This window comes from Hypanus sabinus, chromosome 4 (genome assembly GCF_030144855.1).
Source record: "Hypanus sabinus isolate sHypSab1 chromosome 4, sHypSab1.hap1, whole genome shotgun sequence".
In the NCBI taxonomy this organism is placed as follows: domain Eukaryota; kingdom Metazoa; phylum Chordata; class Chondrichthyes; order Myliobatiformes; family Dasyatidae; genus Hypanus; species Hypanus sabinus.
Window position 1 is genome coordinate 156,843,784 of NC_082709.1, and position 25,677 is coordinate 156,869,460.

Sequence of the window (25,677 nt, forward strand, 5' to 3'; positions counted from 1 at the left end):
ACAATTCATGATCCCAGGTAGGTGCAGTTAAAATGACCTGGAGTTAGGCTTACCTTTCCTAGTAGCATTGAAACTACAACATACACTATGAAGTATGGCTTGTACTGCTGTTGGTTACAATAGGACTTATCGCATCTAGAAAGCTCTAATGGAAGTCTGAATGGTGCACAAAATCTTCAATGAAGGGTAACTTGTTTATTTTTAAAGTTTTTTTTACATAATTTCCAGCTTATTTTAAGGTGTTTTTTTTCTGGAATCTTCGATACAGTAGTATACCTGTTGCAATCATGACAATGCAGGTTACAGCTAAGATTCCCAATCCTACTCCAAAACCAGTGTACACGCTTAAGGCCTGTTGAGCAGCTAAAGCTGATGCTGGAGGTAAAAAAAAAACAGGTAATAAAACACAAGAAATAAGTCAATCAACATTGTTTACATACACCAGCAATACTAGATTCTTGTATGATAAAAAATTAGTGAAAATGTGAATCAAACACTTGTTTGAAATAAAAGTATCAATCACAGCACATTTGAACAATGAACTGGGGCAGGGAAAGGAAGAGAATAAGGACAATGGTGTGGAGGATGGCAAACCATATATTCTGGGCTACATCTAATGACCTGCCACAAGATGCATGTGTATAGGTATCAGTTACTGGCACATTTGGACTAGGATTCAAAGCTTAAAATTATGTGGCAGTGCTCATTCCTAGATTTAGACATGTGAAATAACATGCAAATGAGGCAATAAGGGATTGGACCATCCAATGAAATGTGGGAAAAAGCAAAAGATATAGAATAAAACATTAAACATACCATACTGTCTATCCAGTGAGCAGTCAGATTTAGAAGAGAAGTCATGAAAAGAGAAGTGGGATTTTCAAGTTGATAGCTGCCTCAGAGAATAAAAACATTCTAAACATAACTTTACATACTGTCTTGTTTCTATTCCGTAATTTGCAATGAAAACATTCCATGCCAATGAATGTAGACATTTGCAATGTAGGATGACTCAGACTTAATATTTACTTAACAAGAACATTCTTTCCAATAGGTCTTGTGTCATCCTATGTTTGTATGGTCTATCATTGAAAAAATTGAAGAAACATCTAAAAGGTCTCAGTGTCTGGTTCCTGATCATAGAGGGTTCTACTGTTATATCACATGTAATTCCTTCTTTTTTGCTTCAGAATATGAGAAATATGAGGAATAGGTAACGTGATGCTGCTTGTCATATGCAGGTAGTAGAGTAACTATGCATGGCAGCAACTGGCTGTACTGAATTCAGGAAGATATCTATGGCCAGTGTAAATATGTAACAATTAAAAACATAATCACCTGTAATATAAAGGTTGAATGTTGTTGAATTGAATCAGAATCAGGTTTATTATCACTGGCACATGCCATGAAATGTGTATAATATTGTTATTTTTTCTAAATTATGTGAATAATTGTTCACTGATCGCGGTCTGTATGTTGATGATGGGAGAATATTGTGTAGCAATAAGTTGACCATTGCCAAGCGTATATTAATGAACATTAAAATGTTAAAAATATCAAAGGAAAATCCCATTCTTAGCAAGGGTGCAAGATTAAATGCCTATTACTATTTGGCATCTGCTCTCATTTATTTTATTTCCCTTTTATGTTTATGAAGTACTTTCTGAAGCAGTTGAAAGTTCCTTTTAACAGTAAACTCCCTTACCTGAAACATCGTTTGTGTTCACCACTGTGGGTAAAAGTACAGAAACAAAGAGATTATGAGTAAATGTTAAAAAGGTTCTCATGTAGGTTAGCTAAACTTTTTTATCATTGTTTTTCCCATGAATTATCAGTATTGAAGTCCATATTTCCCACTACCTGGAAGGAGGCCATATGATTCATCAAGACAATGCAAGGTTTCAGAGTAATCTCATTTGTTCCATTCCTTTGCATATTCACAAGCAGAGATATCCCCATCAATTTCCACTTGAATAACCAACCACCCGTGCAAGCCAAAATGGGTGAGGTGACAGGATATATTTTCCTTAAATGATTAGAATCAGAATCAGAATCACAACATAATCAGGTTTAATACCACTGGGATATGTTGTGAAATATGTTGTTTTGCAGCAGCAGTATCTTGCAACACATAACTAAAAACTATAAATTACAATAAGAAGTATATGTACAAAAATTAAATGCTGAAACAGAAGAGGGTTCCAAGGAGGTTGACAAAAATGATTCCAGGATTGAATGTTTTGTCATATGAAGAGCGTTTGATGGCTCTGTGCCTGTATTCACTGGAATTCAGAAGAATGAGGGGTGACCTCATTGAAGCCTATCGAATGGTGAAAGTCCTTGATAGAGTGGATGTGGAGAGGATGTTTTCTATGGTGAGAGAGTCTAAGACCAGAGGACACAGCCTCAGAATAGAGGGGCGTCCTTTTAGAATGGAGATGAGAAGGAATTTCTTTAGCCAGTGATGAATCTATGGAATTCTTTGCCACGGGCAGCTGTGGAGGCCAAGCCTTTCTGTATATTTATGGCAGACGTTGATAGATTCTTCATTGGTCAGGAAATGAAGAAATACAGGAAGAAGGCAGGAGATTGGGGCTGAAAGGAAAACTGAATCAGCCATAATGAGATGACAGAGCAGACTTGATGGACCAAATGGCTTAATTCTGCTCCTTTATCTTATGGTCTTATGGTTCATTGTCCATTCAGAAACCTGATGATGGTGGGGAAGGATCTGTTCCTAAAATACGTCTTCAAGCTCCTGTACCGTCTTTGATGGTAGCAATGAGAAGAGAGCATGCCCTGGGTGACGGGGATCCTAAATGATGGATGCTGCCTTTTTGAGGCATCACTTTATGGAGATGTCCTCAATGCTGGGGAGGCTAGTGGCCATCATGGAGCTGCCTGAGCTTGCAGCAGCTTTTTCTGATCCAGTGCGGTGGGTATTCCATACCAGATGGTGATGCAAATAGTTAGAATGCTCTCCACAGTACATCTGTAGAAATTTGCAAGAGTGTTTGGTGGAAGTTTGGTGTCCCATAGTGTTTATTGAGCCTAACAACTTAAAATTATAAACACAAAGTACACTGTAGATGCTGTGGTCAAATCAACACGTACAAACAAGCTGGATAAACTCAGCAGGTCGAGCAGCATCTGTTGAATTGAGCAGGACGAAGGGTCTCGGCAGGAAACGTTGACTGCTCATTTCAACGGATGCTGCTTGACCTGCTGAGTTCATCCAGCTTGTTTGTACATGTTAACTTAAAATTATGCTGCCTATTTCCCATGTGTACAATTGCTGAATAAAAAGTCACAATCAACACACAATGACACTGTACTATGCTCAGATTCTAAGCCATTATTCTGCCCAGCAGAGACAGAGCTTCAGTTTCTTGGAAGTTGTCCTGGGGCCAGGCATTAACATTGGTTTACTTATTCTAAGGATTTTGTGGAGATTGTTCTTGAGATGCCTGATGTGTATAATCCAAGTCTCAAAAACATACGGGAGGACGGAGCTTTTGGTAGACCATGAAACTTGGAGGCATATTAGAGGTCCATATACCTGTAAGTACCCTTTTCACCCGTCAACTAAAGACTGAGTTGGCAACAGTGAATTTCGTCTTCAATACCTGCATTCACCAAGAGGTCATTGCCGAGATATAAGAAACTGGTTCACTTGATCCAGGGATTCACTCTAACTTTATTGTTAGAAGGTAATATGTTGCCTTTATCCTGCAGATGTTGAGTATAAGGCCCATCCTCATGAATGCTTGTCTAGTAGTTTTGACAATGGCTTGGAGCTGAACCTCCAAAAGTGCACAAAATCAGGTGTCATCTGTACACAGCAGCTTTACTTCTGAGGTTTGAGTGATCAGTGTAGTCCCTGCAGATTGAACAGCTTCTCGTTAGCTCTGTGAGTTAGCTCCGCTCCTGTGGGAAGTTTGTTGGTGGTGAGACCGATTGAGAAAATGCTGCCGTTATGATGGAGCTTTGTTTGACACCAGTTCTCACTGAGAGTGGTTACAGTTTAGACCCATTTTGTAGTATTATAACTTCCACGCCATTGTGGAGCAAACGTATGGGTTTCTGTGGATGGCAGAATTTGATAAGTGCATTCGACTGTTCCTACCAGTTAAAGGATTTATTGCAAACAAGAAGGGCCATTAAGTAAGATATTGCATCCACAACCTCAATTTACACATATATTATTAGGATGGTTGCCCAAACTTGTACATGGGCCTACTGGTGCTATAGAAAATTATAGTACAATATTGGTTTCATAATTTGACTGATCTTCCTCTACCTTTAACATAGATCCAGGAACAAATTCTGCTGGAATGATTTGTTATTTAGCTCAGTTAATGAAGCACTTCATATTTTATGTGCATTTTAATTTAAATTGAATAAACAAAGACATACCATTATCATTCTTGGTGAAGACAGGCTTGGAACTAATTACTGAAGGTTTGGACAATTCCTCCGGTGCTGGAGTAGTGAGTATGACTGGCGCTTCTCTTTTTCTCCTTCCACATTTCTAAAAGAAATAAAAACATAATTAGTAAAGGTTTTCTGCAACTAAAAATTGGTAAAAAAGCTGACCTTTATCAATATGGACTGCATCATATATCTTCACATCTAAAGTCCTTCAATCTTAAATTAAAACTGTACCAAAAGTCACAAGATACCAAACCTCAAGATAAAGTTGAGAAACAGCAGTCCATCTTTATACTAAGCACAGAATGAATCTATCTTTCCCACTCTTACCTCTACCAGATTTTTTTCAGTTGTTGCTTTAACACTTATTACACTGTCACTCATTGTCTCATTTAATCTGACTTTCATTCTACCACATTACAGATGTGATGCTCCTTCCTCTTCCCTCCTTTTAACTTTGAATCCCTCCCCACCCCTTTTAAAACATATTTACCTTTCAATCTTGAATTATTTACTGTTATTTCTTAGTTCAATTTGGGCTTATTTTTCAGTTTTAATTATTTTTTGATGGAAAAATGGCGCTGTTCAAAGAAATCAGACAAAGTAGAGCTCAATAGATCTTTTAAAAATCACAGCTCACTCACTGTTATGATGTGGTTCCTCTCCGTGCCTGGTGCCGCATTGGGTGGAAACCTTGCCGTTTCATTAGCATTTGTCTGCTTTGTATGAGGCCAAATTGCTAGTTCGACGCTCAACCCAGCACGGATGGAAAGCTTGCAAGGAGCTGGCCTGATTCGAACCCTGGTCCACTCGCCTCGAAGTCTAGTGCAGATGTGACTACACCACCGGCTGGCTTCACTCACTGTTATATTGACATTAGATTTGCCAGTGTCTAATGATCATCATCACAATCACTTCCCTGATGATGTATCCCACGAACAACGGAATTGATCAATAATCTGTAGTAGTCATTTTGAAAGCTACATGTTGCATTCTTAATGCTAAGTAAATGCAAGTTTGAATTTTACATCAATGATATTTATTGCTAGCACAGAGTTCTAACAGTAAAAATAGAACCATTTTTCCAAGTGGCGTTCTGAGGAAGCTTGTTCCATGAATTACAGAATTGTACAGCATAGAAACAGGCCCTTTGGCCCTCAACATCTATGCTGACATCGTAGGCTATTATTTATGATCATACGTTAAGTATTATCATTTAAAACTGAAAAAAAAATCAAGTTCTGTTTATTTATTTTGATCCTTTCCCATTTCTGGGAAAAGATAATTGACCTGAAATATTAATTCCTTTTTGTACGTCTGTATTTTGCCTGGCTGGATGACAATTAGGGTCTGCCTGAATTATGATGACTCCAGTACATTTTGGGATATAGTTTTATTTTTGCCTGCAGAAAGCCAGAAGTCCAGCCCCATTAGTCCACTAATTAGAGTGGGAACCTTGGAACTTTATGTCCTACACTTCAATTTAGAAAGGAAATCAATAAAGTATGTCTCGACTCACATTAAATTCACTGCAGGCAGCCTTGGCACAGAGACGTGTAATGCAATGTAGATAGAAGGTAGAGACAGCCAGGTCTCGGTGCTCAGTGAAGCGGAACGCTTCAAAATAGAATCTCGCAAACTGATCCTTTCCATTTGACACGATGTTGGTCTGTGGTTCTTTAGTGCATCTATAAAGTTGAATAAATTGTTTTAGTTCATATCTCCACAATGAGAAGGGATTTTGTGGAAGTAACAGAAATGGAGTTTAAGGATATCTCATATTTTATGGTGGAAATTGTTTGAATTAATCAAGAGGATAGCAGAGAGCTTGGGTGATGTGTACAAAATAAGAATGAGCAACATAAAGAAATACAGCACATTATTGAAGGGGGAATAAAAGGCTGGTTATGAATTAATATGGCTTATTTAATCCCAGGGGTATAATTGAGGAATGCTTCTTTTCAACATTAAACATATTGAGCCCCAAAGCTGGAAGGGTAGTGCTTTTGGGCACCAAAGGACCATTCCCAGTGAAGTCACTAGACCAAACCCTATGGAGGCAGGATGTTGATGGACTCAATATTGTCAGGCAGTTCCCTCCTTTCAAGCAGTTCAGTGAAACATTAGGACCGAAACCCATGGAAAGTTTGTTGCGGAGTGATCTTATAGAGGTTAATAAAATCATGAGGGAATCGACATGATGAATGGTTATGGGCTTTTTCCCATGGTAGGGAAGTCTAAAACTTGAAGGCATATATATTTAACTAAGCCCATAAGATATAGGAGCAGAAGCAGGCCATTTGGCCCATCTAGTCTTCTCCAACATTCAACCATAGGCTGATCCAATTCTTCCGTTCATCCCCACTCCCTTGCCTTCACCCCACACCCTTTGATGCCCTGGCTAATAAAGAACCTATCTATCTCTGCCTTAAATGCATCCAGTGACTTGGCCTCCACAGCCACTCTTGGCAACAAATTCCACAGATTTGCCACCCTCTGACTAAAGTAATTTTTCCACATCTCTGTTCTAAATGGACATCCTTCAATACTGAAGTTGTGCCCTCTTGTCCTAGATTCCCCTACCAGGGGAAATAACCTTGCCATATCTAATCTGTTCAGGCCTTTTAACATTCGGGAAGAGGGACAGATTTAAAGGGCACCAAGTAGCAAGTTTTCCGCACCGAGTTGGATACTTGGAATAAGCTGTCAAATGGAATGGTGGAGGCAGGTGCAGAAAAGAGAAATCTTAACAGGTACTTAAATGAGCAAGATAAAGAGGGTTATATAATTAAAGCAGGCAAATGGAGCGTAATGATTGGCATAGATCTGGCGGGCCAAAGGGGCTGATTCTATACTGTATAGCTCTGTGTCAAGTAATTTGGAAGACAAGATGTGCTATAGGCTTTTATTTCAAGCAAGTGAACAATTAGTCTCTCTGTCATTGTAAAGCATTTCAGTTTTCTTAGCTATCTTGCAATCTGGACTTCAAAATAAAATAAAGCACCTTTCAGGTACTTCTGAATTTACCAGCCCAAGGTGGCAATTTGAGTTGGAGATACCATTTTATTAATCCCACTTAACTATTGTTCTATTGAACACTCTTTCACCTTTACTATATTTGGAGCTTTTGCTCTTGATGTGTAAGAAACAAATAAAAGTCCATGCATTTCAAGCTCAAAGAATTGCTCGGATATTTCCCAGCACAGCTTGATGGTATGGTTACAGCTAAAAGCTGTCAGTCAAAAGTTCCGTACAGTATGATCACCAGGATGTGCTGTCCAGTATAAGTCATCTTGATTGTTGATAAAATATAAATTATCTTGAAATTAATGTATACTCATGTATACATAAAGTCTTTATCAGAGAAATAATAGTCATCGATAATGTGCTGCTCTTGACAATATTCCTGATACCTGTTGAAATATTTGCATCTTATCAAGTTAATGGCAAGACACAAACGATGATAAGACTTCACCTTGAAACCACCGTACTTGGCACTTGCAAATAGTAATGTGATAAGTATTGCCAAATGGTATATAGAATGCAGTAATTTGAGGACATAATATAGTTACAACTTCCCTTCTATTGGGAGAGCAAACTTTCTTCCAGTTATCATATACAGGTCAAATTCAGCTGATATTACAGCACTGTAGGAGCATCTCTTGTAGACACGGCAAAGGGAGATACTTTCTGATCAGACTTGAAAATGCAGATTCCATCATGGAAATGCTGCTTAAAATGTTTCCTCATAAATTATGCATTCCCAAGATAACAGAAATTTCAAAGCAATTGGCACCCACATTGCTTTATGTGGTACAATTTAAATGTCATTGGAATAATTAAGGAAAAACTAATGAAAGATTTTATAAGAATCTGCAAACATCCAAATCACACTCCTAAAAAAAGCTATTGTTGAGAATTTCCCAGTGCTTGTGATTGTCTACGCAAGTACAGCTGTATATTTGTCAACTGATTTTATTACACATTAATACATTTTCTCAAAGATAAAGCAAAAAATTGGTATCCAAACTGGTATTCATATTTACAATACCTATTAGTGAGCTTCATTCTCAAACTGATGAATGCTTCCACAAGGGATTTTGCTGCTTCTTTAACTCTTGCCAAAATAACAATTTGGAATGGAGAGATTTGGGGGAGGTAGAGGTAGAAGTTGATTGTGTTTTCTTGTAGGTGGGAAAAAGCCTGAGGAGCAGGCAATATATGAATGCCATTACTTGTGTTTTTACAAAAACACAACAAAACATATGATTACAAATGAACTCTATAGATGAGGGATAGGAAATAGCAAAAATGTGAAATGTATGTAGAAAAATTAGCACTGTTGCCCAAGAGATAAGCTTTTGTGGTAGATTTTAAATGTTGGCAAAAAAGTGGGTTTAATGAGGGTATATTAATGATTGAAGCTGATAAGAGGCAGAATGAATACAATACCATAAATAAAAAAATAAAATAATGACAATACTCAGAAGGTCAGAGAGAATCTGTGGGAAGAAAAACAATTATAGCAATTCAGGATAATAGCCCTTCTTTAGAGCATCCTCCATCTTTTAGGATAAGAAAGGTGCAGTAATTGCTAGAAGAGGTGACAATAATAGACTAGAATGTGACAGTGGATGGGGTTTAAATAAAAGGATATTTAAGTTCAATTTGTTGAAGAATACAATAAACCATTGAGGGGTGATAGGTAAATTATAATGAGAATTGCTCACATTGTATGCAGATGAACTTTGGAAGATGAAAAGCCTTCACTAGGAACACTACATTTTATCTCCTGCTTCTCTCTGAGAATTCTCGGTTTACTTTTATATGGGAATGACAGAAAAAGGCAGAAATATACACAAGATATTCATCATATTTATGTTGTCCTGAGGTAACTGGAGAAATGAACAATTGTGCTTACAAGAGAAGTTATTTACTGCAGATCTGAATAAATTGAGAGACTCTTTCTGGATCTCATGTCTAATCGTTTTCAATGCAGGGTCATCTTAAGTCAAGTCTATTGTGTGTATGTACAGATGCAATGAAAAACTTACTTGCAGCAGCATTACAGGCACAGGAGATCATACAAGCAGCATTCAGAAGGAAAAAAACATGAATTAAACATAAATTATATATGATTTTTACAAAAATTGCCCAATTAAAACAATCTATTGTTGGCCCTTGTACTTCTTCTTCAAATCCAAGATTCTGAGAGGAAGAGACTATGATTCAGTCTCAACTCTGAATTTTTTATTCCTATTGACTGTCAAGAAATATGTAGATCATGGGAGTAAAGGGGTGAAAATACATTCAGTGGCCATTTTGTTAAATACACCTGTGCACTTGCTTGTTAATGCAAATCTCTAATCAGTAAATCACAAGGCAACAACACAATGTATTAAAACATGCAGATGTGATCAAAAGGTTCAGTTGTTGTTCAGGCCAAACATCAGTATGGGGAAGAAATGTGATCCAACTAACTTTGACTGTGGAATGACTGTTGGTGCCAGACAGTGTTTTACATATCTCAGAAACTGCTGGTCTCCTGGTATTTAGAGTTTGCAGAGAATCATGTGAAAAACAACAAAAAAAATTCCAGTGAGTGGCAGGTCTGTGGCCAAAAGCACCTTGTTAATTAGAGAGGTCGGAGGAGACTAGCCAGACTGACTCAAGCTGACAGGAAGGTGACAGCAATTCAAATAACCACGTGTTACTACAGTGGTGTACAGAAGAGCACCTCTGTGTGGACAACACATCAAACCTTGCAGTGGATTGGCTACAGCACCAAAAGATCATGAACATACACTCAATGGCCACTTTATTAGATTGGCTGATTAGCGGTTTGCGTTAATGAACAGGTGTACAGGAGGTGCCTTATAAAGTGACCACACCTGTAAGGAGAAGTTAAATTAGATTGATAGATAATCATCACAGCAAGCTGCTAGCTTTGGAACACTCACCCAATGAAGAGGTCATAGGTTTGGGAAGAATTTAAATGAAATCGTGAAGTTGATGCATAGCAACGATCAAGAAGCACATTGAACCTATGTGGATAAAGATAAATCATAATAAACATACAGTAAGCTTTATCAGTTACATATTTCTTTTACTTTTCTACTACTTTCCATTGTCATCCTTTTAAATCCTTAAACTTGTATCCTCCTGACAGGAAGTGTCACAATTAATTTCTCATTAATCTTGGGTGTCAGTTCTAGCTGACTTCGCCAAGCACATTGGCGTCAGCATGACAGGTCAAGAAATAGAACGCCCATGAGGTAGAAAGTAATGAAATCTCTAACTGAGACAGGAGTCGGTTGGAATATTTGCAGTACAAATTGTGATCAGCTTCACAGTTACCCAGTTCCAAATTTAACCATTGGATTATTTTAATGGACTCTTCTGGGAACCATTGCCATATGTTAAGTTCTGACAGGAAATTCAGAGTAACATACATAAAGTGATTGAGAAACTTAGCAGTTCTGGAAGCATCTATGGAAAAGAATACAAAGCCTTTCATTAGGACTCATAAAATATTGCCATATGCTACTGTGACCACAAAGTTACCTCTTTCAGATATCAGAATGCTATTCTGATATGCTAACTTCAGCCTGCTGAAGTTTGATGAGTTGTGTTCTGAGAATTCTAGGGTGGGTGGTGTGGTGGGACACTTTTTGCTATTGGAATGAACATTCAACAGGGTGCTCAAAAGTATAGTGGATGTGGCTAGGCCAGATAATAGGAATGCCTTTAACTCTGGCTTTTAAATGGAAGTAGGTAACAGTAATGTATCTACTTCATCCAAATCACTTTCAAGTTACATTTCAAAAGAAGTGAAAGTCAGGTGCTGCTGAAAATCAATGTTGCCCTTTTTACACATTGTGCTAAATCAAAATTAAGTTAGTTTTTCTCTTTACAGTCGGCATATTGCACAACATTCCAGTATAGACATTTATTCAGTATATTATGGTATGAAGTATTAGTTCTAGTTTTAGAAATCAACTTTCATTCTGCATTTTAAGACCCATTTAATAGAAATAGTGATTCTTTATTTATATTTTTAATAATGTAATATTGCCTTCCTGGTCACGGAATCTATCAGTTATATTTATTATGTGAACATTAATTCACGACATATAATCCAGAAAGGCAAGTTTTGGGTGGTGCAAGAACAATGTTCATGAAAATGGTTTGCCTTGCTCTAAATAATAAAAGGTATTTAATAACTAAATACTGTTAGATGCTAAAATCATCTACTGTATGATTTCAATTAACAGTTTATCTGGGAAATTATTCATCAAGAAAAACCTCCAGAATTAATGACTGTTTCCACTTTTGATTCACGACTGCGCAATTATGCCCTGCAGTGAGTTAGTCAATGCTGTCAGACAAAAAAAACCTCTAGAACCACATGTGTTACAATATATTAAATCTTTGTGCAATCCTATAATCTGTAAAAAGACCGGATTAACTCACATTTGATATTTCTCAGGCCTATGATCTGTTGTGAAATAGAAGACAAAGCAATTCTACTTGTAAAAGTAAAATTATTTTTACTCCTCTTACTTATTTGTTAAATTGACAGCTTTTACTTCTACGTAAATCTTGGTTTTCAAGTTGAGTCCTTTGTCTGGAATGATCAAAGAATTTTTATAATCAGCATCCTGAAAAAGAACACAGTTTTAGCATACTTTTGGTTATGGTAGTTTTACTATTTTTGTACATTAATTTGGCTGTCTAGACATTTGTTTTTTCTTTTTTGGACATTTCTCTTCTAATATCACTCCTGCCTTGAAAACTGTTTCTTGTGCTTTTTTTCCCATTTAATTTCTCTTTTGCTATCACATGATCTGTTTTAGCTTTATCATTGTATCTTCCTTTACCAATTAACAGTATGCAGGTCCTTTCTTTGCCTACATAGAACCATAGAGCCATAGAACATTACAGCACAGAAACAGGCCTTTTGGCCCTTCTTGGCTGTGCCGAACCATTTTTCTGCCTAGTCCCACTGACCTGCACCTGGCCCATATCCCTCCAAACCCCTCTCATTCATATACCTGTCCAAGTTTTTCTTAAAAGTCAAAAGTGAGCCCGCATTCACCACTTCATCTGGCAGCTCATTCGACACTCCCACCACTCTCTGCATGAAGAAGCACCCCCCCCCCCCATGTTCCCTTTAAACTTTTCACCCTTAACCAATGACCTCTTGTTTTTTTTTTCTCCCTTGGCCTCAGTGGGAAAAGCCTGCTTGCATTCACTCTATCTATACCCATCATAATTTTATACACCTCTATCAAATCACCCCTCATTCTCCTATGCTCCAGGGAATAAAGTTTCATTTCTTTATTTCTTTATGCAGCAAGGCTTCATTTCTGAATGATTTTCCTTTGCAGCTTCCTTATCTCTCTTGTTCCATCACATCTGATTTTCTGTTCTCTTGAAGTCCCTGTTTTAAGGCTTTCCCTCACTTGGAGACAGAAGCTGTCACGGTCTGGGAGGAATCTCATATATTACCTCTAACTAGCTAGTTAAACTGACACTGACATTAGAGATTCTGCAGATGTTGTAAACTCGACCAATACACTCAAAGTGCTGGAAGAACTCAGTAGGTCAGGCAGCATGCACAGAAGGAAATAAACAGTTGACATTTCAGGCTGATAAGTATAAGAAGGTGGTGGAGGGAGAGGGGTATAAACTGGCAGGAGAGGGGTGACACCAGGTGAGATGAGAAGTGTCTGGTTGAGGAGGAGGATGTAAGAGGCTGGAGTGAGGTGATAGGCAAAAGAGGGAGATGAAGTTGAAGGAATCTAATAGGGGAGAGCAGTGGATCATGGAAGAAAGTGAAAGAGAAAGGGAACCAGAGGGAGGTGGTGTATTGGTCATGAAGGTGGGAGAGGAGAAGAGAAGGAGTAGAGCAATAACCAGCATGTTCCTCTGTGACAATCTGCCATCAGGCGGAGGCCACCCAGGCAGAATATGAGGTGTCGCTTCTACAAACTGAGTTTAGCCTCATTGTGGCAGTAGACCAGGCTATTGACAGACAGACTTACACTGAACATGGGGTGTGCTGTAAACCCAAATGGAAGGATGTTGCCTTTCTTTTAATCATTCTATAATCCTGCTTCCATTAAGATCTGAGTTTAGAATCACAAAATTTCCCTCTTGTTCTCACCATCCCACTCTTCCTTTGGCAATTTGTAATCTGTTTTATTTCTGATGGGTCATTGATGGAAAAGTTTTATTCTTCTGATCACGGATGTCTCTAGAACTATAGCCAGTGCTTTCTGTTTCTTTGCTATTTCCTAACTTCATTTTGTTTTCGTGGGTTAAAACTGTTACATTGAAAATGTCCACAACTCTAATATCTGTATGAATTACATCTGTTCCTTCCTCTCGCTAATAATCCTGGTTTTTTTTCTATTAAACCTGTGTAAAGTTCCCTTTCTTACTGATTCTGAATTATTATTGTAGTATCAGTAAGGAAGATAACTTGCTACTTTTTTGTCTGAGAATCACTTTATGATAAATGATCTGCATTTTGAAGGTTCTCAGTAACACCAGTTCAGTCTCAGTCCCTTTTCCTGTAGAATCCTTTCCTGCTTTGTCCTCTGGTTAAAAAGCAGGAAAGGACATTGCAATCCATTGGTTAGGCTTTATACTGCCTCATTGTTTTTACATCACACAAATCTCTTCTTTACTTGTTTTCTTTCTGCCGAATGGATAATGTTATTTATTTATATGTTAAGTTCAATTTCTCTGGACTGATCTATCCATTCAGTAAACTTTTCATTTCTTTACAATCCTATACATTATCTTCCCAATGGCAGGTAATCAATATCAATGTATGGAATCAATACATTTCACTGAATTTTGAAGTAATGGCCAGAAAATTGGAGATGCTAATAACCCAATAACATAAAACTCTGTTTCCGAATCTTCAACTTCTTTCCCGAGCACCTTTATTGGAATACATTTGATGTATAAATTAAACCAAATTAAAGACAAGAGATTCTGCTGCTGCAGGAAATCTTGAGGAACACATACAAAATTCTGGAGGAAGTCAGCAGATTAAGCACTATCTATGGAGGGGAATAAACAGTTGATGTTTCGAGCAGAGACTCTTCATGGGTCCATTGTGAATTAAATTTTGGTTTAACTTTGCTACCTTGATATAATAATAGGTTATCAAGTAACTTACACTGTAAAGTTGAAGTGTGAGGGTGCTCCTGAAGGTACCATTATTGTCCTTGATGGCTATACTCACTCCTGCACTATAAATGTAATCAAATTAACACATTGTAAATTAACAGTATGAAATTTTAACCACAGGATGCATTAAAGTTTCTTATTGGAAAAACTAATTAAATGTGAAAAATAGCTGGATAGGCACTTGAAGTCTATGGCTGAAAGTGCCACAGATGGAAAGCTAAAGGATAAAACAAGTTTACATAGATTTCTTTTTGTCTGCCTGAATGGATAAAATGGCTGCAATTCCATATTTAACACGGTGGATCCTGTAATATTTTGATTAAATCAAACAGAGTTTACATCACTGTACAGATGTCTTCTTTCTGGGAATGTAGCTTTTTGGAATCAGCTTTGAAACTGACAGTGTGTTCTCTGTTGATAGGGTGGAGATGAAATCAGGAAGAGAGGTTAAGCTGTGAAGTCCATAATTGTTATTAACATGTCAGTGTGGAGACTGATACTCACAAACAAGGGGAAACCTGCAGTTGCTAGAAATCCGAGCAACACACACAAAATGCTGGAGGAACTCAACAGGCCAGGCAGCGCCTAGGAAAGGAGTACAGTCAACGTTTCGGGCCGAAACCCTATGGCAGGACTGGAAAAGAAAAGTTGGGGAGTAGTTTTAAAAGGTGGAGGGAAGGAATAAAAGAACATAAGGTGATAGTTGAAACCTGAAGGGGGAGGGATGAAGTAAAGAGCTGGGAAGTTGATTGGTGAAAGAGATAGAGGACCATGGAAGAAAGGAAAGCGGGGAGAAGCATCAGAGGGAGGCAATGAGTGGGCAAGGAGATTGGCCATCAGGCTGGAGGCTACCCCGAAGGAATATAAGGTGTTGTTCCTCCAACCTAAGTGTGGCCTCATCAAACTGCTGACGGGACATCAGTCATCTAGACTTCAAAACTCCTCTCTCCTATTCCAACCCCACTCTTTCCGAATGCTTGGCACTCCACTCCCTCCACGCCAATCCTAACTTCACCGTCAACCCTGCAGATAAGAGAGGTGCTGTAGTAGTCTGGTGTACTGACCTCTACCTTGCTGGGGCCTGATGCCAACTCTCAGACACCTCCTCTTACTTGCCCCTTGAACAGAATTCCGCTAAGGAACTCCAGGCCATTGTCTCCCACACCATCACCAACCTTATTGACTCTGGTGATCTCCCATCCACTGCCACCAACCTTATAGTTCCCTCAGCCTGCACCTCCTGTTTCTATTTCCTACCCAAAATCCACAAACCTGCCTGTCCAGGTAGACCCATTGTTTCAGCTTGTCCTGCCCCAGTGAACTCGTATCTGCAGACCTTGACTTGGTTTTATCCCCCCTAGTTCAGCCCCTTTCTACCTACATCTATGACACTTCACACCCTCTGGATCTTTTCAGTGGTTTCAGGTTCCCTGGCCCCCATCATCTGATTTTCACTATGGATGTCCAGTCCCAATACATCTCCATCCTTCACCAGGAGGGCCTCAAAGCTCTCCGCTTCTTTCTGGATACCAGACCTAACCTGTTCTCCTCCACCAGCTCGCTCCTCCACCTAGTGAAACTTGTCCTCTCTCTAAGTAATTTCTCTTTTGGCTTCTCTTTCTCCTTTCCACAGAGATTGCTCCCTATGTGACTTACTTGTCCATTCGTCGCTCCATATTGATCACCCTGCAAGTGGAACAAATGCTACATATACCCCTACACCTCCTCCCTCACTACCAATCAGGACCCTAAGCAGCCCTTCCAGATGAGGCGACACTTCACCTGTGAGTCTGTTGGGGTCATCTACGATGTCCGGTGCTCCCGGTGTGGCCTCCTGTATATCAGTAAGATCTGACATAGATTGCGAGACCACTTCGCCGAGCACCTATGCTCTGTCCACCTGAAAAAGCGGAATCTCCCAGTGGTCACCCATTTTAATTCCACTTCCCATTCCCTTTCCGATATGTCCATCCACGGCCCCCTCCACTGTCGTGATGAGGCCACACTTAGATTGGAGGAACAGTACCTTATATTCTGTTTGGGTAGCCTCCAAACTGATGACATGAATATTGATTTCTCAAACTTCTGGTAATGTCCCCTATCCCCCCTTCACCATTTTCCATCCCCTTTTCCCTCTCTCACCTTATCTCCTTGCCTGTCCATTGCCTCCCTCTGGTGCTCCCCCCCCCCACCTTTTCTTTCTTCTGTGACCTTCTGTCTCTTTTACCAACCAACTTCCCAGCACTTTACTTCATTCCTCCCCCTCCAAGTTTCACCTGTCACCTAGAGTTTCTTTCTCCCCCTCCCCTCACCTTTCAATTCTATTTGTCAGCTTTTTTTCTCCGGTCCTGCTGAAGGGTTTTGGTCCAAAACATTGACTGTACTCTTTTCCTAGATGCTGCCTGGCATGCTGAGTTTCTCTAGCATTTTGTGTGTGTTGAAGACTGATACTGTCCGATGTGAGAATCTCTTTGCTGTTTCTGTTAGGCATGGTGGGAGATAGACTGGGTAATGGTCTTACAACTAGTATAGATATATGAGTTCAATTTTTTTTATACATAAACTTCTTCTTATTCTAAATTATGATGCCAGTGACCAGCAATGCAGTATAGAAGCTATCATTTTATTTGGAGTTTGCCAGAGGGTGGTGAATTTGTGGAACTGATTACCAGAGGCAGCTATAGAGGCCAGGTTGTTGGGTGTATTTAAGGTGGAACGTGATTGGACACGGCATGAAAGGTTCCGGGGAGAAGGCTGGGGAGTGGGGCTGAGGAAGGGTAAAAAAGGATCAGCCGTGATTGAATGGCAGAGAAAACTCAATGGGCCATATGGCTTAATTTCTGCTCCTATGTCTGATGGTCTTGTGGTTTGGAGAAGTTGGTTCAAAAGATTGATGTTAAAATCTGCTCCTTTGTCTCAACATATGATGTAAAAGAAGGAAATGACCACAGTTCTATTTAAGTTAAATGGCAAAAACCAGCAGAAATGAATTTAAAACTCGTGCATTTCAAAATAATTCCAAAATTATACTTGAGAGAGAATTCAGCTAACCAAATGATAAGCAGATTCTTTACTTACACCTGCAGCCTGGTATCATTCAGAAAGTATTCCAAAGGGTAGGAGCAGGAATATAAATACACCAGTTCCTGGTTGTACGTTATGACGTTAGCTACTGGGTCATTGGTTTCTATCATACCGCTGATATTGACAAATTGGATGTTTGAAAAGTCTTTAAAAACACCTGTTCCTTGAATACTGGAGATCTGTATATAGAACAAAACATGTTCAAATACTGATGTAACATTATCATTTGAATATTAACTAAGACTGAAATACATTCTTAGGCAGTGGCTTATAATATTACACCACTCCCTCTTGAAGATCAATTTGCATTTTATTTCTGCAAACCTCCTGCTCTTTTATACTTCAGTGTCTCACAGATGGTAACCCTGATTAGGATGGAAACTGGCCATTAAGTTATAGTCATAGATCCCCATCATTAAAATGCACTTTCAATGCATCTTTAAGGACTCTTCATCTCATGTTCTCCATGTTTATTGCTTATCTATTTATTTATTTATTGTTATTTGTTCTTTTTGTATTTGCACAGTATGTCATCTTTTGCACTCTGATTAGACACCCTAGTTGGGCAGTATTTCATTGATCCTGTTATGGTATTATTCTATAGGTTTATTGAATATGCCCTCAGGAAAATGTACCTCAGGTTGTATATGGTGACATATATGTACTTTGATAAGAAAGTTTACTTTGTCTTTGTATCACTGAACATAGAAACTAATTGCTCAGCTCACTAAGTACCAGCCAATAATATTAAAAAGGATACAAGAACTTTCTTCAGATACAAAAAGTGTAAAAGAGAGGCGAAAGGCTGCTGAAGAAAGATGCTGAAGAGGCAGTAATGGAGGATAAGGTGAATAAAACTTTAGCATCAGTCTTCACTGTGGAAGACACTAGAAGTATGCCGTAAGATCAAGATTGTCAGGGGAAGAAGTATGTGAACTTGCCATTACTAGGGAGAAAGTGCTTGGAAAACTGAAAGGTCTTAAAGTAGCTAAGTCACCTGGACCAGAGGGTTTACTCGCCAGAGTTGTGCCAGAGGTGGCTGAAGAGATTGTGGAGGCATTAGTAAATGATCTTTCAAGAATCACTGGGTTCTGGTGTGGTTCCCAAGGACTGGAAGTGTCACTCCACTCTTCAAGAAGTGAGAGAGGCAGAAGAAATGAAATTACAGGCCAGGTAGTCTGAGCTCAGTGTCTGAGAAGATGTTGGAATCAACTGTTAAGGATGTAGTTTCGGGGTACTTGGTGGCACATGGTAAAATAGGCCGTAGTTAGCATGGTTTCCTCAAGGGAAAATCTTGCCTGACCAGTCTGTTGGAACTCTTTGAAGAAATAACAATCAGGATAGACAAAGGACAATTGGTTGATGTTGTGTACTTGGATTTTCAGAAGGCTTTTGACAAGGTGCCACTCATAAGGCTGCTTAACAAGTTTAAGAGCCCATGGTATTATAGGAAAGATACTAGCATGGATAGGGCATTGCCTGATTGGCAGGAGGGAAAGAATGGAAATAAAGGGAGCCTTTTCTGGTTGGCTGTCAGTGACCAGTGGTGTTCCACAGGGGTCTGTGTTGGGACAAGTTCTTTTTAGGTTATACGTCAATGAGTTGAATGACAGAATTGATGGCCTTGTGGCCAAGTTTGTGGACGATATGAAGATAGGTGAAGGGGCAGGTAGTTTTGGGGAAGTAGAAAGGATACAGAAGGACTTATACAGATTAGGATGATAGGAAAATAAGTGGCAGGTGGAATACATTGTTGGGAAGGGTATGATCGTGCATTTTGGTAGAAGAATTAAAAGTGTAGACTATTATCTAAATAGAGAGAGAGTTCAAAAATCTGAGGTGCAAAGAGATGTGGGAGTCCTCGTACAAGATTCCCTAAAGGTTAATTTGCAAGTTGAGTTTGTGGTGAGGAAGGCAAACAAAAATGTTATTTCTCATTTTGTGAGGAATAGAATATAAAAGCAAGGATGTAATGCTGAGGCTTTCTAAGGCATTACTAAGGCATTGCCTGGAGTCTTGTGAGCAGTTTTGGGCCACTTATCGAAGAAATGATGTGCTGACATTGGAAAGGGTTCAAAAGAGGTTTACAAAAATAATTCTGGGATCGAAAGGCTTATCATATGAGGAGTGTTTGATGGCTCTGGGCCTACACTCACTGGAATTCAGAAGAATGAAGGGGGATCTAATTGAAATCTATTGAATGTTAAAAAGGTTCAATAAAGAGGATGTGCAGAAGATATTTCCTATGGTGTGGGAGTCTAAGACCAGAAGAAACAACCTCAGAATAGAGGGGTGTCCATTTAGAATGAAGAAGTGGAGAAATTTCTTTAGCCAGAGAGTGGTGAAGCTGTGGAATTCGTTGCCACAGGCAGCCTTGGAGGGCAAGTCATTGGGACCAAGGTTGATAGATTCTTGATTAGTCAAGGCATTACGGGATACAGGGAGAAGGCAGGAGATTGTGGCTGAGAGAGAAATAGATCAGCAATGATGAAATGGTGGAGCAGACATGATGGGTCAGATGGCCTAATTCCGCTTCTATATCCTATATCTTATGGTCTTATGATCTTAAACCTCTCTTACATTAACTCTACAGTGATCTCACCTCCCACATTCTCACTAAACCTCCTCACACCACCTCCAAGGATCTACTATTCATCTAGATAGAAGGGGCATTTTACAATGAACAATTAACTTGCCAGCCTGCTCAAATTCTGGATGTGGGAGGAGACTGGAGCTCATTTACCCCAAGGTAATACAGTGCACAACCATAGGGAGAATGTACAAACTCCACATAGGGAATACCTGAGATCAAGACTGGAACTATGAGGCAGCAACTTTTAACTCTTCCACTGTGCTGTGCTCATTCTGGGCTTCAATGCTCAGAAGGCCATGAAGTATTTGTACAAAGAAAATATATCTTTTTATCCTCTTTTTGAATCTGACTCTATCTTCCCACAACCAGGCAACCGTCTATGGAACAGAACATCTTGAATGAGAGTAGGAGTTGGCAGATGCAGTTTGCACATTAACGCGGTGCGATAGGATCTTGTGTACACCAAATGATGTATTCTGTCCTGAAATGTATTGAAGCACTTAAATGCACATTGGAAGATTTTTCAATACCAACTCAGTGAGAAAAAGAAAGTGCAGGATATTTTGAGCAAAGCTAAACTGGAAATTTGGCAAAGAAAACTATCTTAAGTGATTACCCTGGTCTTTGAAGAAGCCCCTTCAAATGATGACCGTGCTGTATGTGAAGAACAAGTCAAATTTAAAGTTAGCACCCTGAAAAATAGCTGAATGATCTGCACTCTGAAATTTGGCTGAAAATTCTTCTTCAATCAGCATATTCCTAATTGAGTTTGTCTCTGTGCTAGGCCCAATGCTAGAAGATCTGCCTCATTTCTCTACAATCTGAAGAAGACTCACTGCTCAAGAGTAAAGAGATTGGATCACTAAAGAATCTGGCAACTGATTTTCTGATAGTCCACTAATTTTTTGCTACTCTGCATTAGGTATATGTGATACCTGATGACATCACTTCTCCAGCTATTCAGCACCCAGCAGACAACATAAGACAATGAGGAACAATGTGGAGAATGCATATTTAGGCCTTTTTGAATAGGATATAGTAGCTAGCTATATACTAAACAAAATAGAAAAGGTAATGCAGAATCACATCAAAGCAGAGGACTACAGTAGCTTCCATGGAGAAAATGTAACAACTCTATTTGTGTGTTTTGGTCAAAGGTGTTTATTCTCCTATCCAGAGCTGCTTGACCTACACTGACAGTTGTTTAACTGCTCAGTCTGGAAAACCACAGGTGGTAATTTGTGTCCTATCACTCTATTGTTGAAAATATCACATTGTTTCTGCAAATGATCCATGAGCAAACCATTGACTGGGATTGTAACAACACACAGTAAAATTGTGAATTATGATCTTTTAAGAATTAAGATTGAGAATCAAACAATGTAAATCATTTAAGATAAGGTCACACTTTTTATATTTTTAAAACTATTTCTTAATTTTCTGTGGAAATTCATAAATGTACACTCAGTGGCCACTTTTTAGGTACACCTGAACAGCTGCTCATTAATGCAAATATCTAATCAGCCAATAATTTGGCAGCAAATCAATGAATAAAAGCATGCAGACATAGTCAAGAGGTTCAGTTCTTCTCCATATCAAAGATCAACATGGGAAAGGAGTGTGATTGAAGTGACTTTGACCATGGGCATTCTGACTGGTTGCATCACAGTCTGGTATGAAGAGTCCACTGCGCAGGATCGGAAAAAAGCTGCAGAGATCTGTACACTCAGCCTGCTCCATCGTGGGCGCTAGCCTCCCCAGCATCCAGAACACTTTCTAAAGGCGATGCTTCAAAAAGATGACATCTGTCACTAAGGACCCCCATCACCCAAGACATGCCCTTTTTTCACTGCTACCATTAAGGAGGAGGTACAGGAGCCTGAAGAGACACATTCATTGTTTCAGGATCAGCCTCTTCCTCTCTTCCATCAGAATTCTGAATGGATAATGAACCCACGAAGACTACTTCAGTACTTTTCCATCTCTTTTTGTACAAATTACTTAATTTATTTTTAATATCTTCTCATTGTAATTTATAGTTTTTAATATGATGATTGCAATGTACTGCTGTCACATATCAAAAATTTCATGACATCTGCAATTGATATTAAACCTGACTCTAATTCTGATTCTGAATTATTGTTGGTTCCTGGCAGGGTGGTTTGGGTACCTCAGAGCTGCTGATCTCCTGGGTTTTCCCCTCGCAGCAGTCTCTGGAGTTCACAGAGAATTGCGCGAAAACCAAAAAATATTCAGTGAACAGCAATTCTGTGGACAAAAACACCTTGTTAATGAGAGAAGTTAGAGGAGAATGGCCAGACTGGCTCAATCTGAAAGGAAGGCAACAGTAACTTAAATAACCATGTTTTACATGGCTATGGAGAGGAGCATCTCTGATCATACAACACGTCGAAACTTGAAGTGGATGGACTCGAACAGCAGAAGACCATGATCATACACTCAGTGGCCATATTATTATGTACCTCTTATACCTAATAATGTGGCCACTGAGTGTATATCTATGATTGCCAAGTAATAAAATGCATACAAAAATAAATTATGATTAATAATTTACTTTTGCATTTACTTCTGCCAGTAATTTTATCTTTTTGGAGTTAGTAACCACATTGGGATTGACCAGTTATGAACAGTACATATTCTTCCAATTCCATTTTCAGTTTTAACATTTAGTGTTGTTATAAGTTATAATTTCCAAGGTAATTTCCACATATTTTTGTTGAATAGCAAACTACTCCATCATACTTCTTATAGTACGAAATTCCTTCAGGTGGCTATGACTGGCATACCGTCAGTTTGTTTCCACAAGATGTAGAGTTAACATCACTGATGGGAAATGAGAACTTGAGAACAGGAGGAGAAGTTGATGCATCCACCGTTCCATGGCAATTTAAATTTTCTTTGTGGTTGTTTAAAGCCACATGACTCTCATTATAACCAGCAAAGTAAATTGGGCACAAAAAGATTGACAGCTGAACATCTTGGGTTCCACAGGCCACTTTGATATCATCGTTATCTGTTAAAAATACAACATATATTTTCATATCACATTTGAAAATGATGCAGTTTCTGACAGTTTAGAAGTTGCATCATTATTGTTTTTTTATGGCTGATACTTGACAGAAGGTTTTTAAACATGGAGCAGGTTGTTGACATGTCATCACTCCCATGAGATCGTGACTTTGAGCCCAGACTTAAATCATTCCCTAATATCATTTGCATTTCTTTCAATAGCTAACCACCAAGAAGAAACTACAGCAGACCTGTGTGCCTGCTCTAGGTAGGATAAAATCATGGGGCTTGGAAACCACTCACTAGCATCAAGGAGAGCTCTCCAGGTCTGAATCTGTGGGACACAGTCAAATAGAAAATGCATCATCTTCAGAGGCACCTTGGGGGAGCTTTCCTGCTTGCAATAGCTGGGCTACTAGGTTACTTAGAGAAATAACCCCATTAAGTTATCCAGAGAAAAGAATGGAAAAGAACTGCATTATAATGTTAGAGGGAATGGTTGATAACAGCATGTCATATGAAAAGTTAAAGTCTTTGACTTCTAATTTTGCCCACACAGATTTCTGGACTTGTCTTCCTTATTAGTCCAGATCTATACTTGATCTGCTTGGATGATGAACCCTTTCTGTTCCTGTTTGCAACTTCTTGTTGTATCTATGGTGGGAGATAAATGGATATGTTGGATAAATGAAGATTTTTTTTTCAATTTCTGCAAATCTTTCACCAAATACTATAGGACATCATGCTTGCTCAGTTATATATTGTTATATATGCTCACTAAAATGTCATTTTCCTGCAGAAGTTGTATTATTAAGCTTCACAAAAGACATAATTATTGAAACTTTATTTCTAAATATTATTAGTATTCATTAAGGTGCATTGGAGTGTAAGTAAAATTTAGAGATACAGTGAGGAACAGGTCATTTCGGCCCAACGATTTGCTCTGCCCAGCAATCCACCTATTTAACCCTAGCATTTCTGAATGACTGGCATTGCTCAAATTGCTTTCTCAGGCAAACAATTCATATGTGTCCATGTCTACTGATTTGGCCATATTTTGCATAGTATCATCCCAAAGCAATCACTATATTGAATTATTAACACAGATAATATTGGCTGCAGAAATAAACAGTGTGTGCAAGTAAATGTTTCCCCTCACGATTTTCTTATTTTTAAATATTTCCACCCCTGAAGTTGTGTGGAACATTACAGACTTTGCAAGTGCCTGTTATTCCACCCCCATACACCTTCTTCATAAATAATTAAAGGACATAAATGTAATAACAAGGTTGAGAGACATTTCAGGAAGAACATGTTCACTTGAAGAATGATGGAGTCCAGGGCTTGCTGCTTGAAAGAAGGCAGTAAATCCTTATTACATTTAAAAATTATTATGATTGTAATTTGATGTGCTCTAGACTACAGACAATGACTAAGAGATGGGATAGAATTAGTTTAAATAGCTCCCTTATTTACATGGCAAGAACATAATGTTCCAAATGAACTCCATTAGTGCCAAGTACTATGATATTTTGTTTCAACCTTCTCCTGGATTTCATCAGTATCTGCAACAGCATCATGCAGAGCCCAATTTTGGCCCATGTGAAAGCTCTCTAGCAAAGACTGTGAGTTGTGATTTTGTGCCAGGCAACATCTATGGAACAAAGTACAGTTGGTGTTTTGGGCTGAGACCCTTCCTGAGGACTGAAAAGAAAGGTGAGAAGTCAGAAGAAGAGTAAGAGAGTGGGGGAGAGGCCCTCCTCCCCACCGTTTACTCTTTTCCACAGATGCTGCCAGGTCCTCTGAGTTCCTCCAGTATTTGTGTGTGTTGTTCTAAATAGCAAGAAAACCTTTGGAAATGCTATGACTGGGCAGAAATCTCTGGCAAGCGAGAAAACACTTGCATTGGCATAACTTAAGAATGTAAAGATGATTGATCCTGTAATTTAATATTATTGATCTCTTATTTTTTTATGGGATTACCTGGAAGTCGATAGGTTGCTCCACAGTCTTGATCATGAACGCGAAAAGTTTGAGAATATGTTTCCTTAAGAAGTATAATACCTATTAATGAACAGATGGGAAACAGCATCTTCTCTGTTTAATAGTCAAACACCTGTAAATAAAACACAAATTTTAAAAAATTGCCGAGGCTCCACCAGACATACATCTCATTAAGCACCATTTCTGCTTCTTTTGATCATTCCATTCATAGTGAGGAAAATACAATTGGTCCCAATTTTTTGGCAATACCTCTGTATCTACCTTTAAGTCCTCAAGGACGCCCTCTCACTTTCAGTTCTCTTTCCTCTTCTCCAATCTCAATATTCTGC

General features: G+C 38.8%; 1 protein-coding gene across 1 annotated transcript; it reads right to left on the reverse strand.

Moving 5' to 3' along the window:
* Positions 1-229: 229 nt before the first annotated feature.
* si:ch211-103f14.3 (zona pellucida-like domain-containing protein 1) lies at positions 230-25,436 on the reverse strand. The gene is made up of 10 exons (XM_059966195.1): positions 25,328-25,436; positions 23,122-23,348; positions 17,716-17,900; positions 14,627-14,699; positions 11,995-12,092; positions 10,392-10,475; positions 5,951-6,119; positions 4,417-4,531; positions 1,706-1,729; positions 230-375 (listed from the first exon to the last, which is right to left on the reverse strand). The coding sequence occupies exons 1-10, from the start codon at positions 25,434-25,436 to the stop codon at positions 230-232; spliced, it is 1,230 nt and encodes a 409-aa protein (XP_059822178.1).
* Positions 25,437-25,677: the final 241 nt, after the last annotated feature.

Excerpts from the sequence above, each read along its gene's own strand:
- si:ch211-103f14.3 (XM_059966195.1), bottom strand. The coding sequence starts at position 25,436 with ATGCTGTTTCCCATCTGTTCATTAATAGGTATTATACTTCTTAAGGAA. Across the intron at positions 17,901-23,121 it reads CTTGTGGAAACAAACTGACG|ATCTCCAGTATTCAAGGAAC; the intron begins GTATGCCAGTCA and ends TTCTATATACAG. Across the intron at positions 14,700-17,715 it reads AATGATACCAGGCTGCAGGT|TGCAGGAGTGAGTATAGCCA; the intron begins GTAAGTAAAGAA and ends TTACATTTATAG.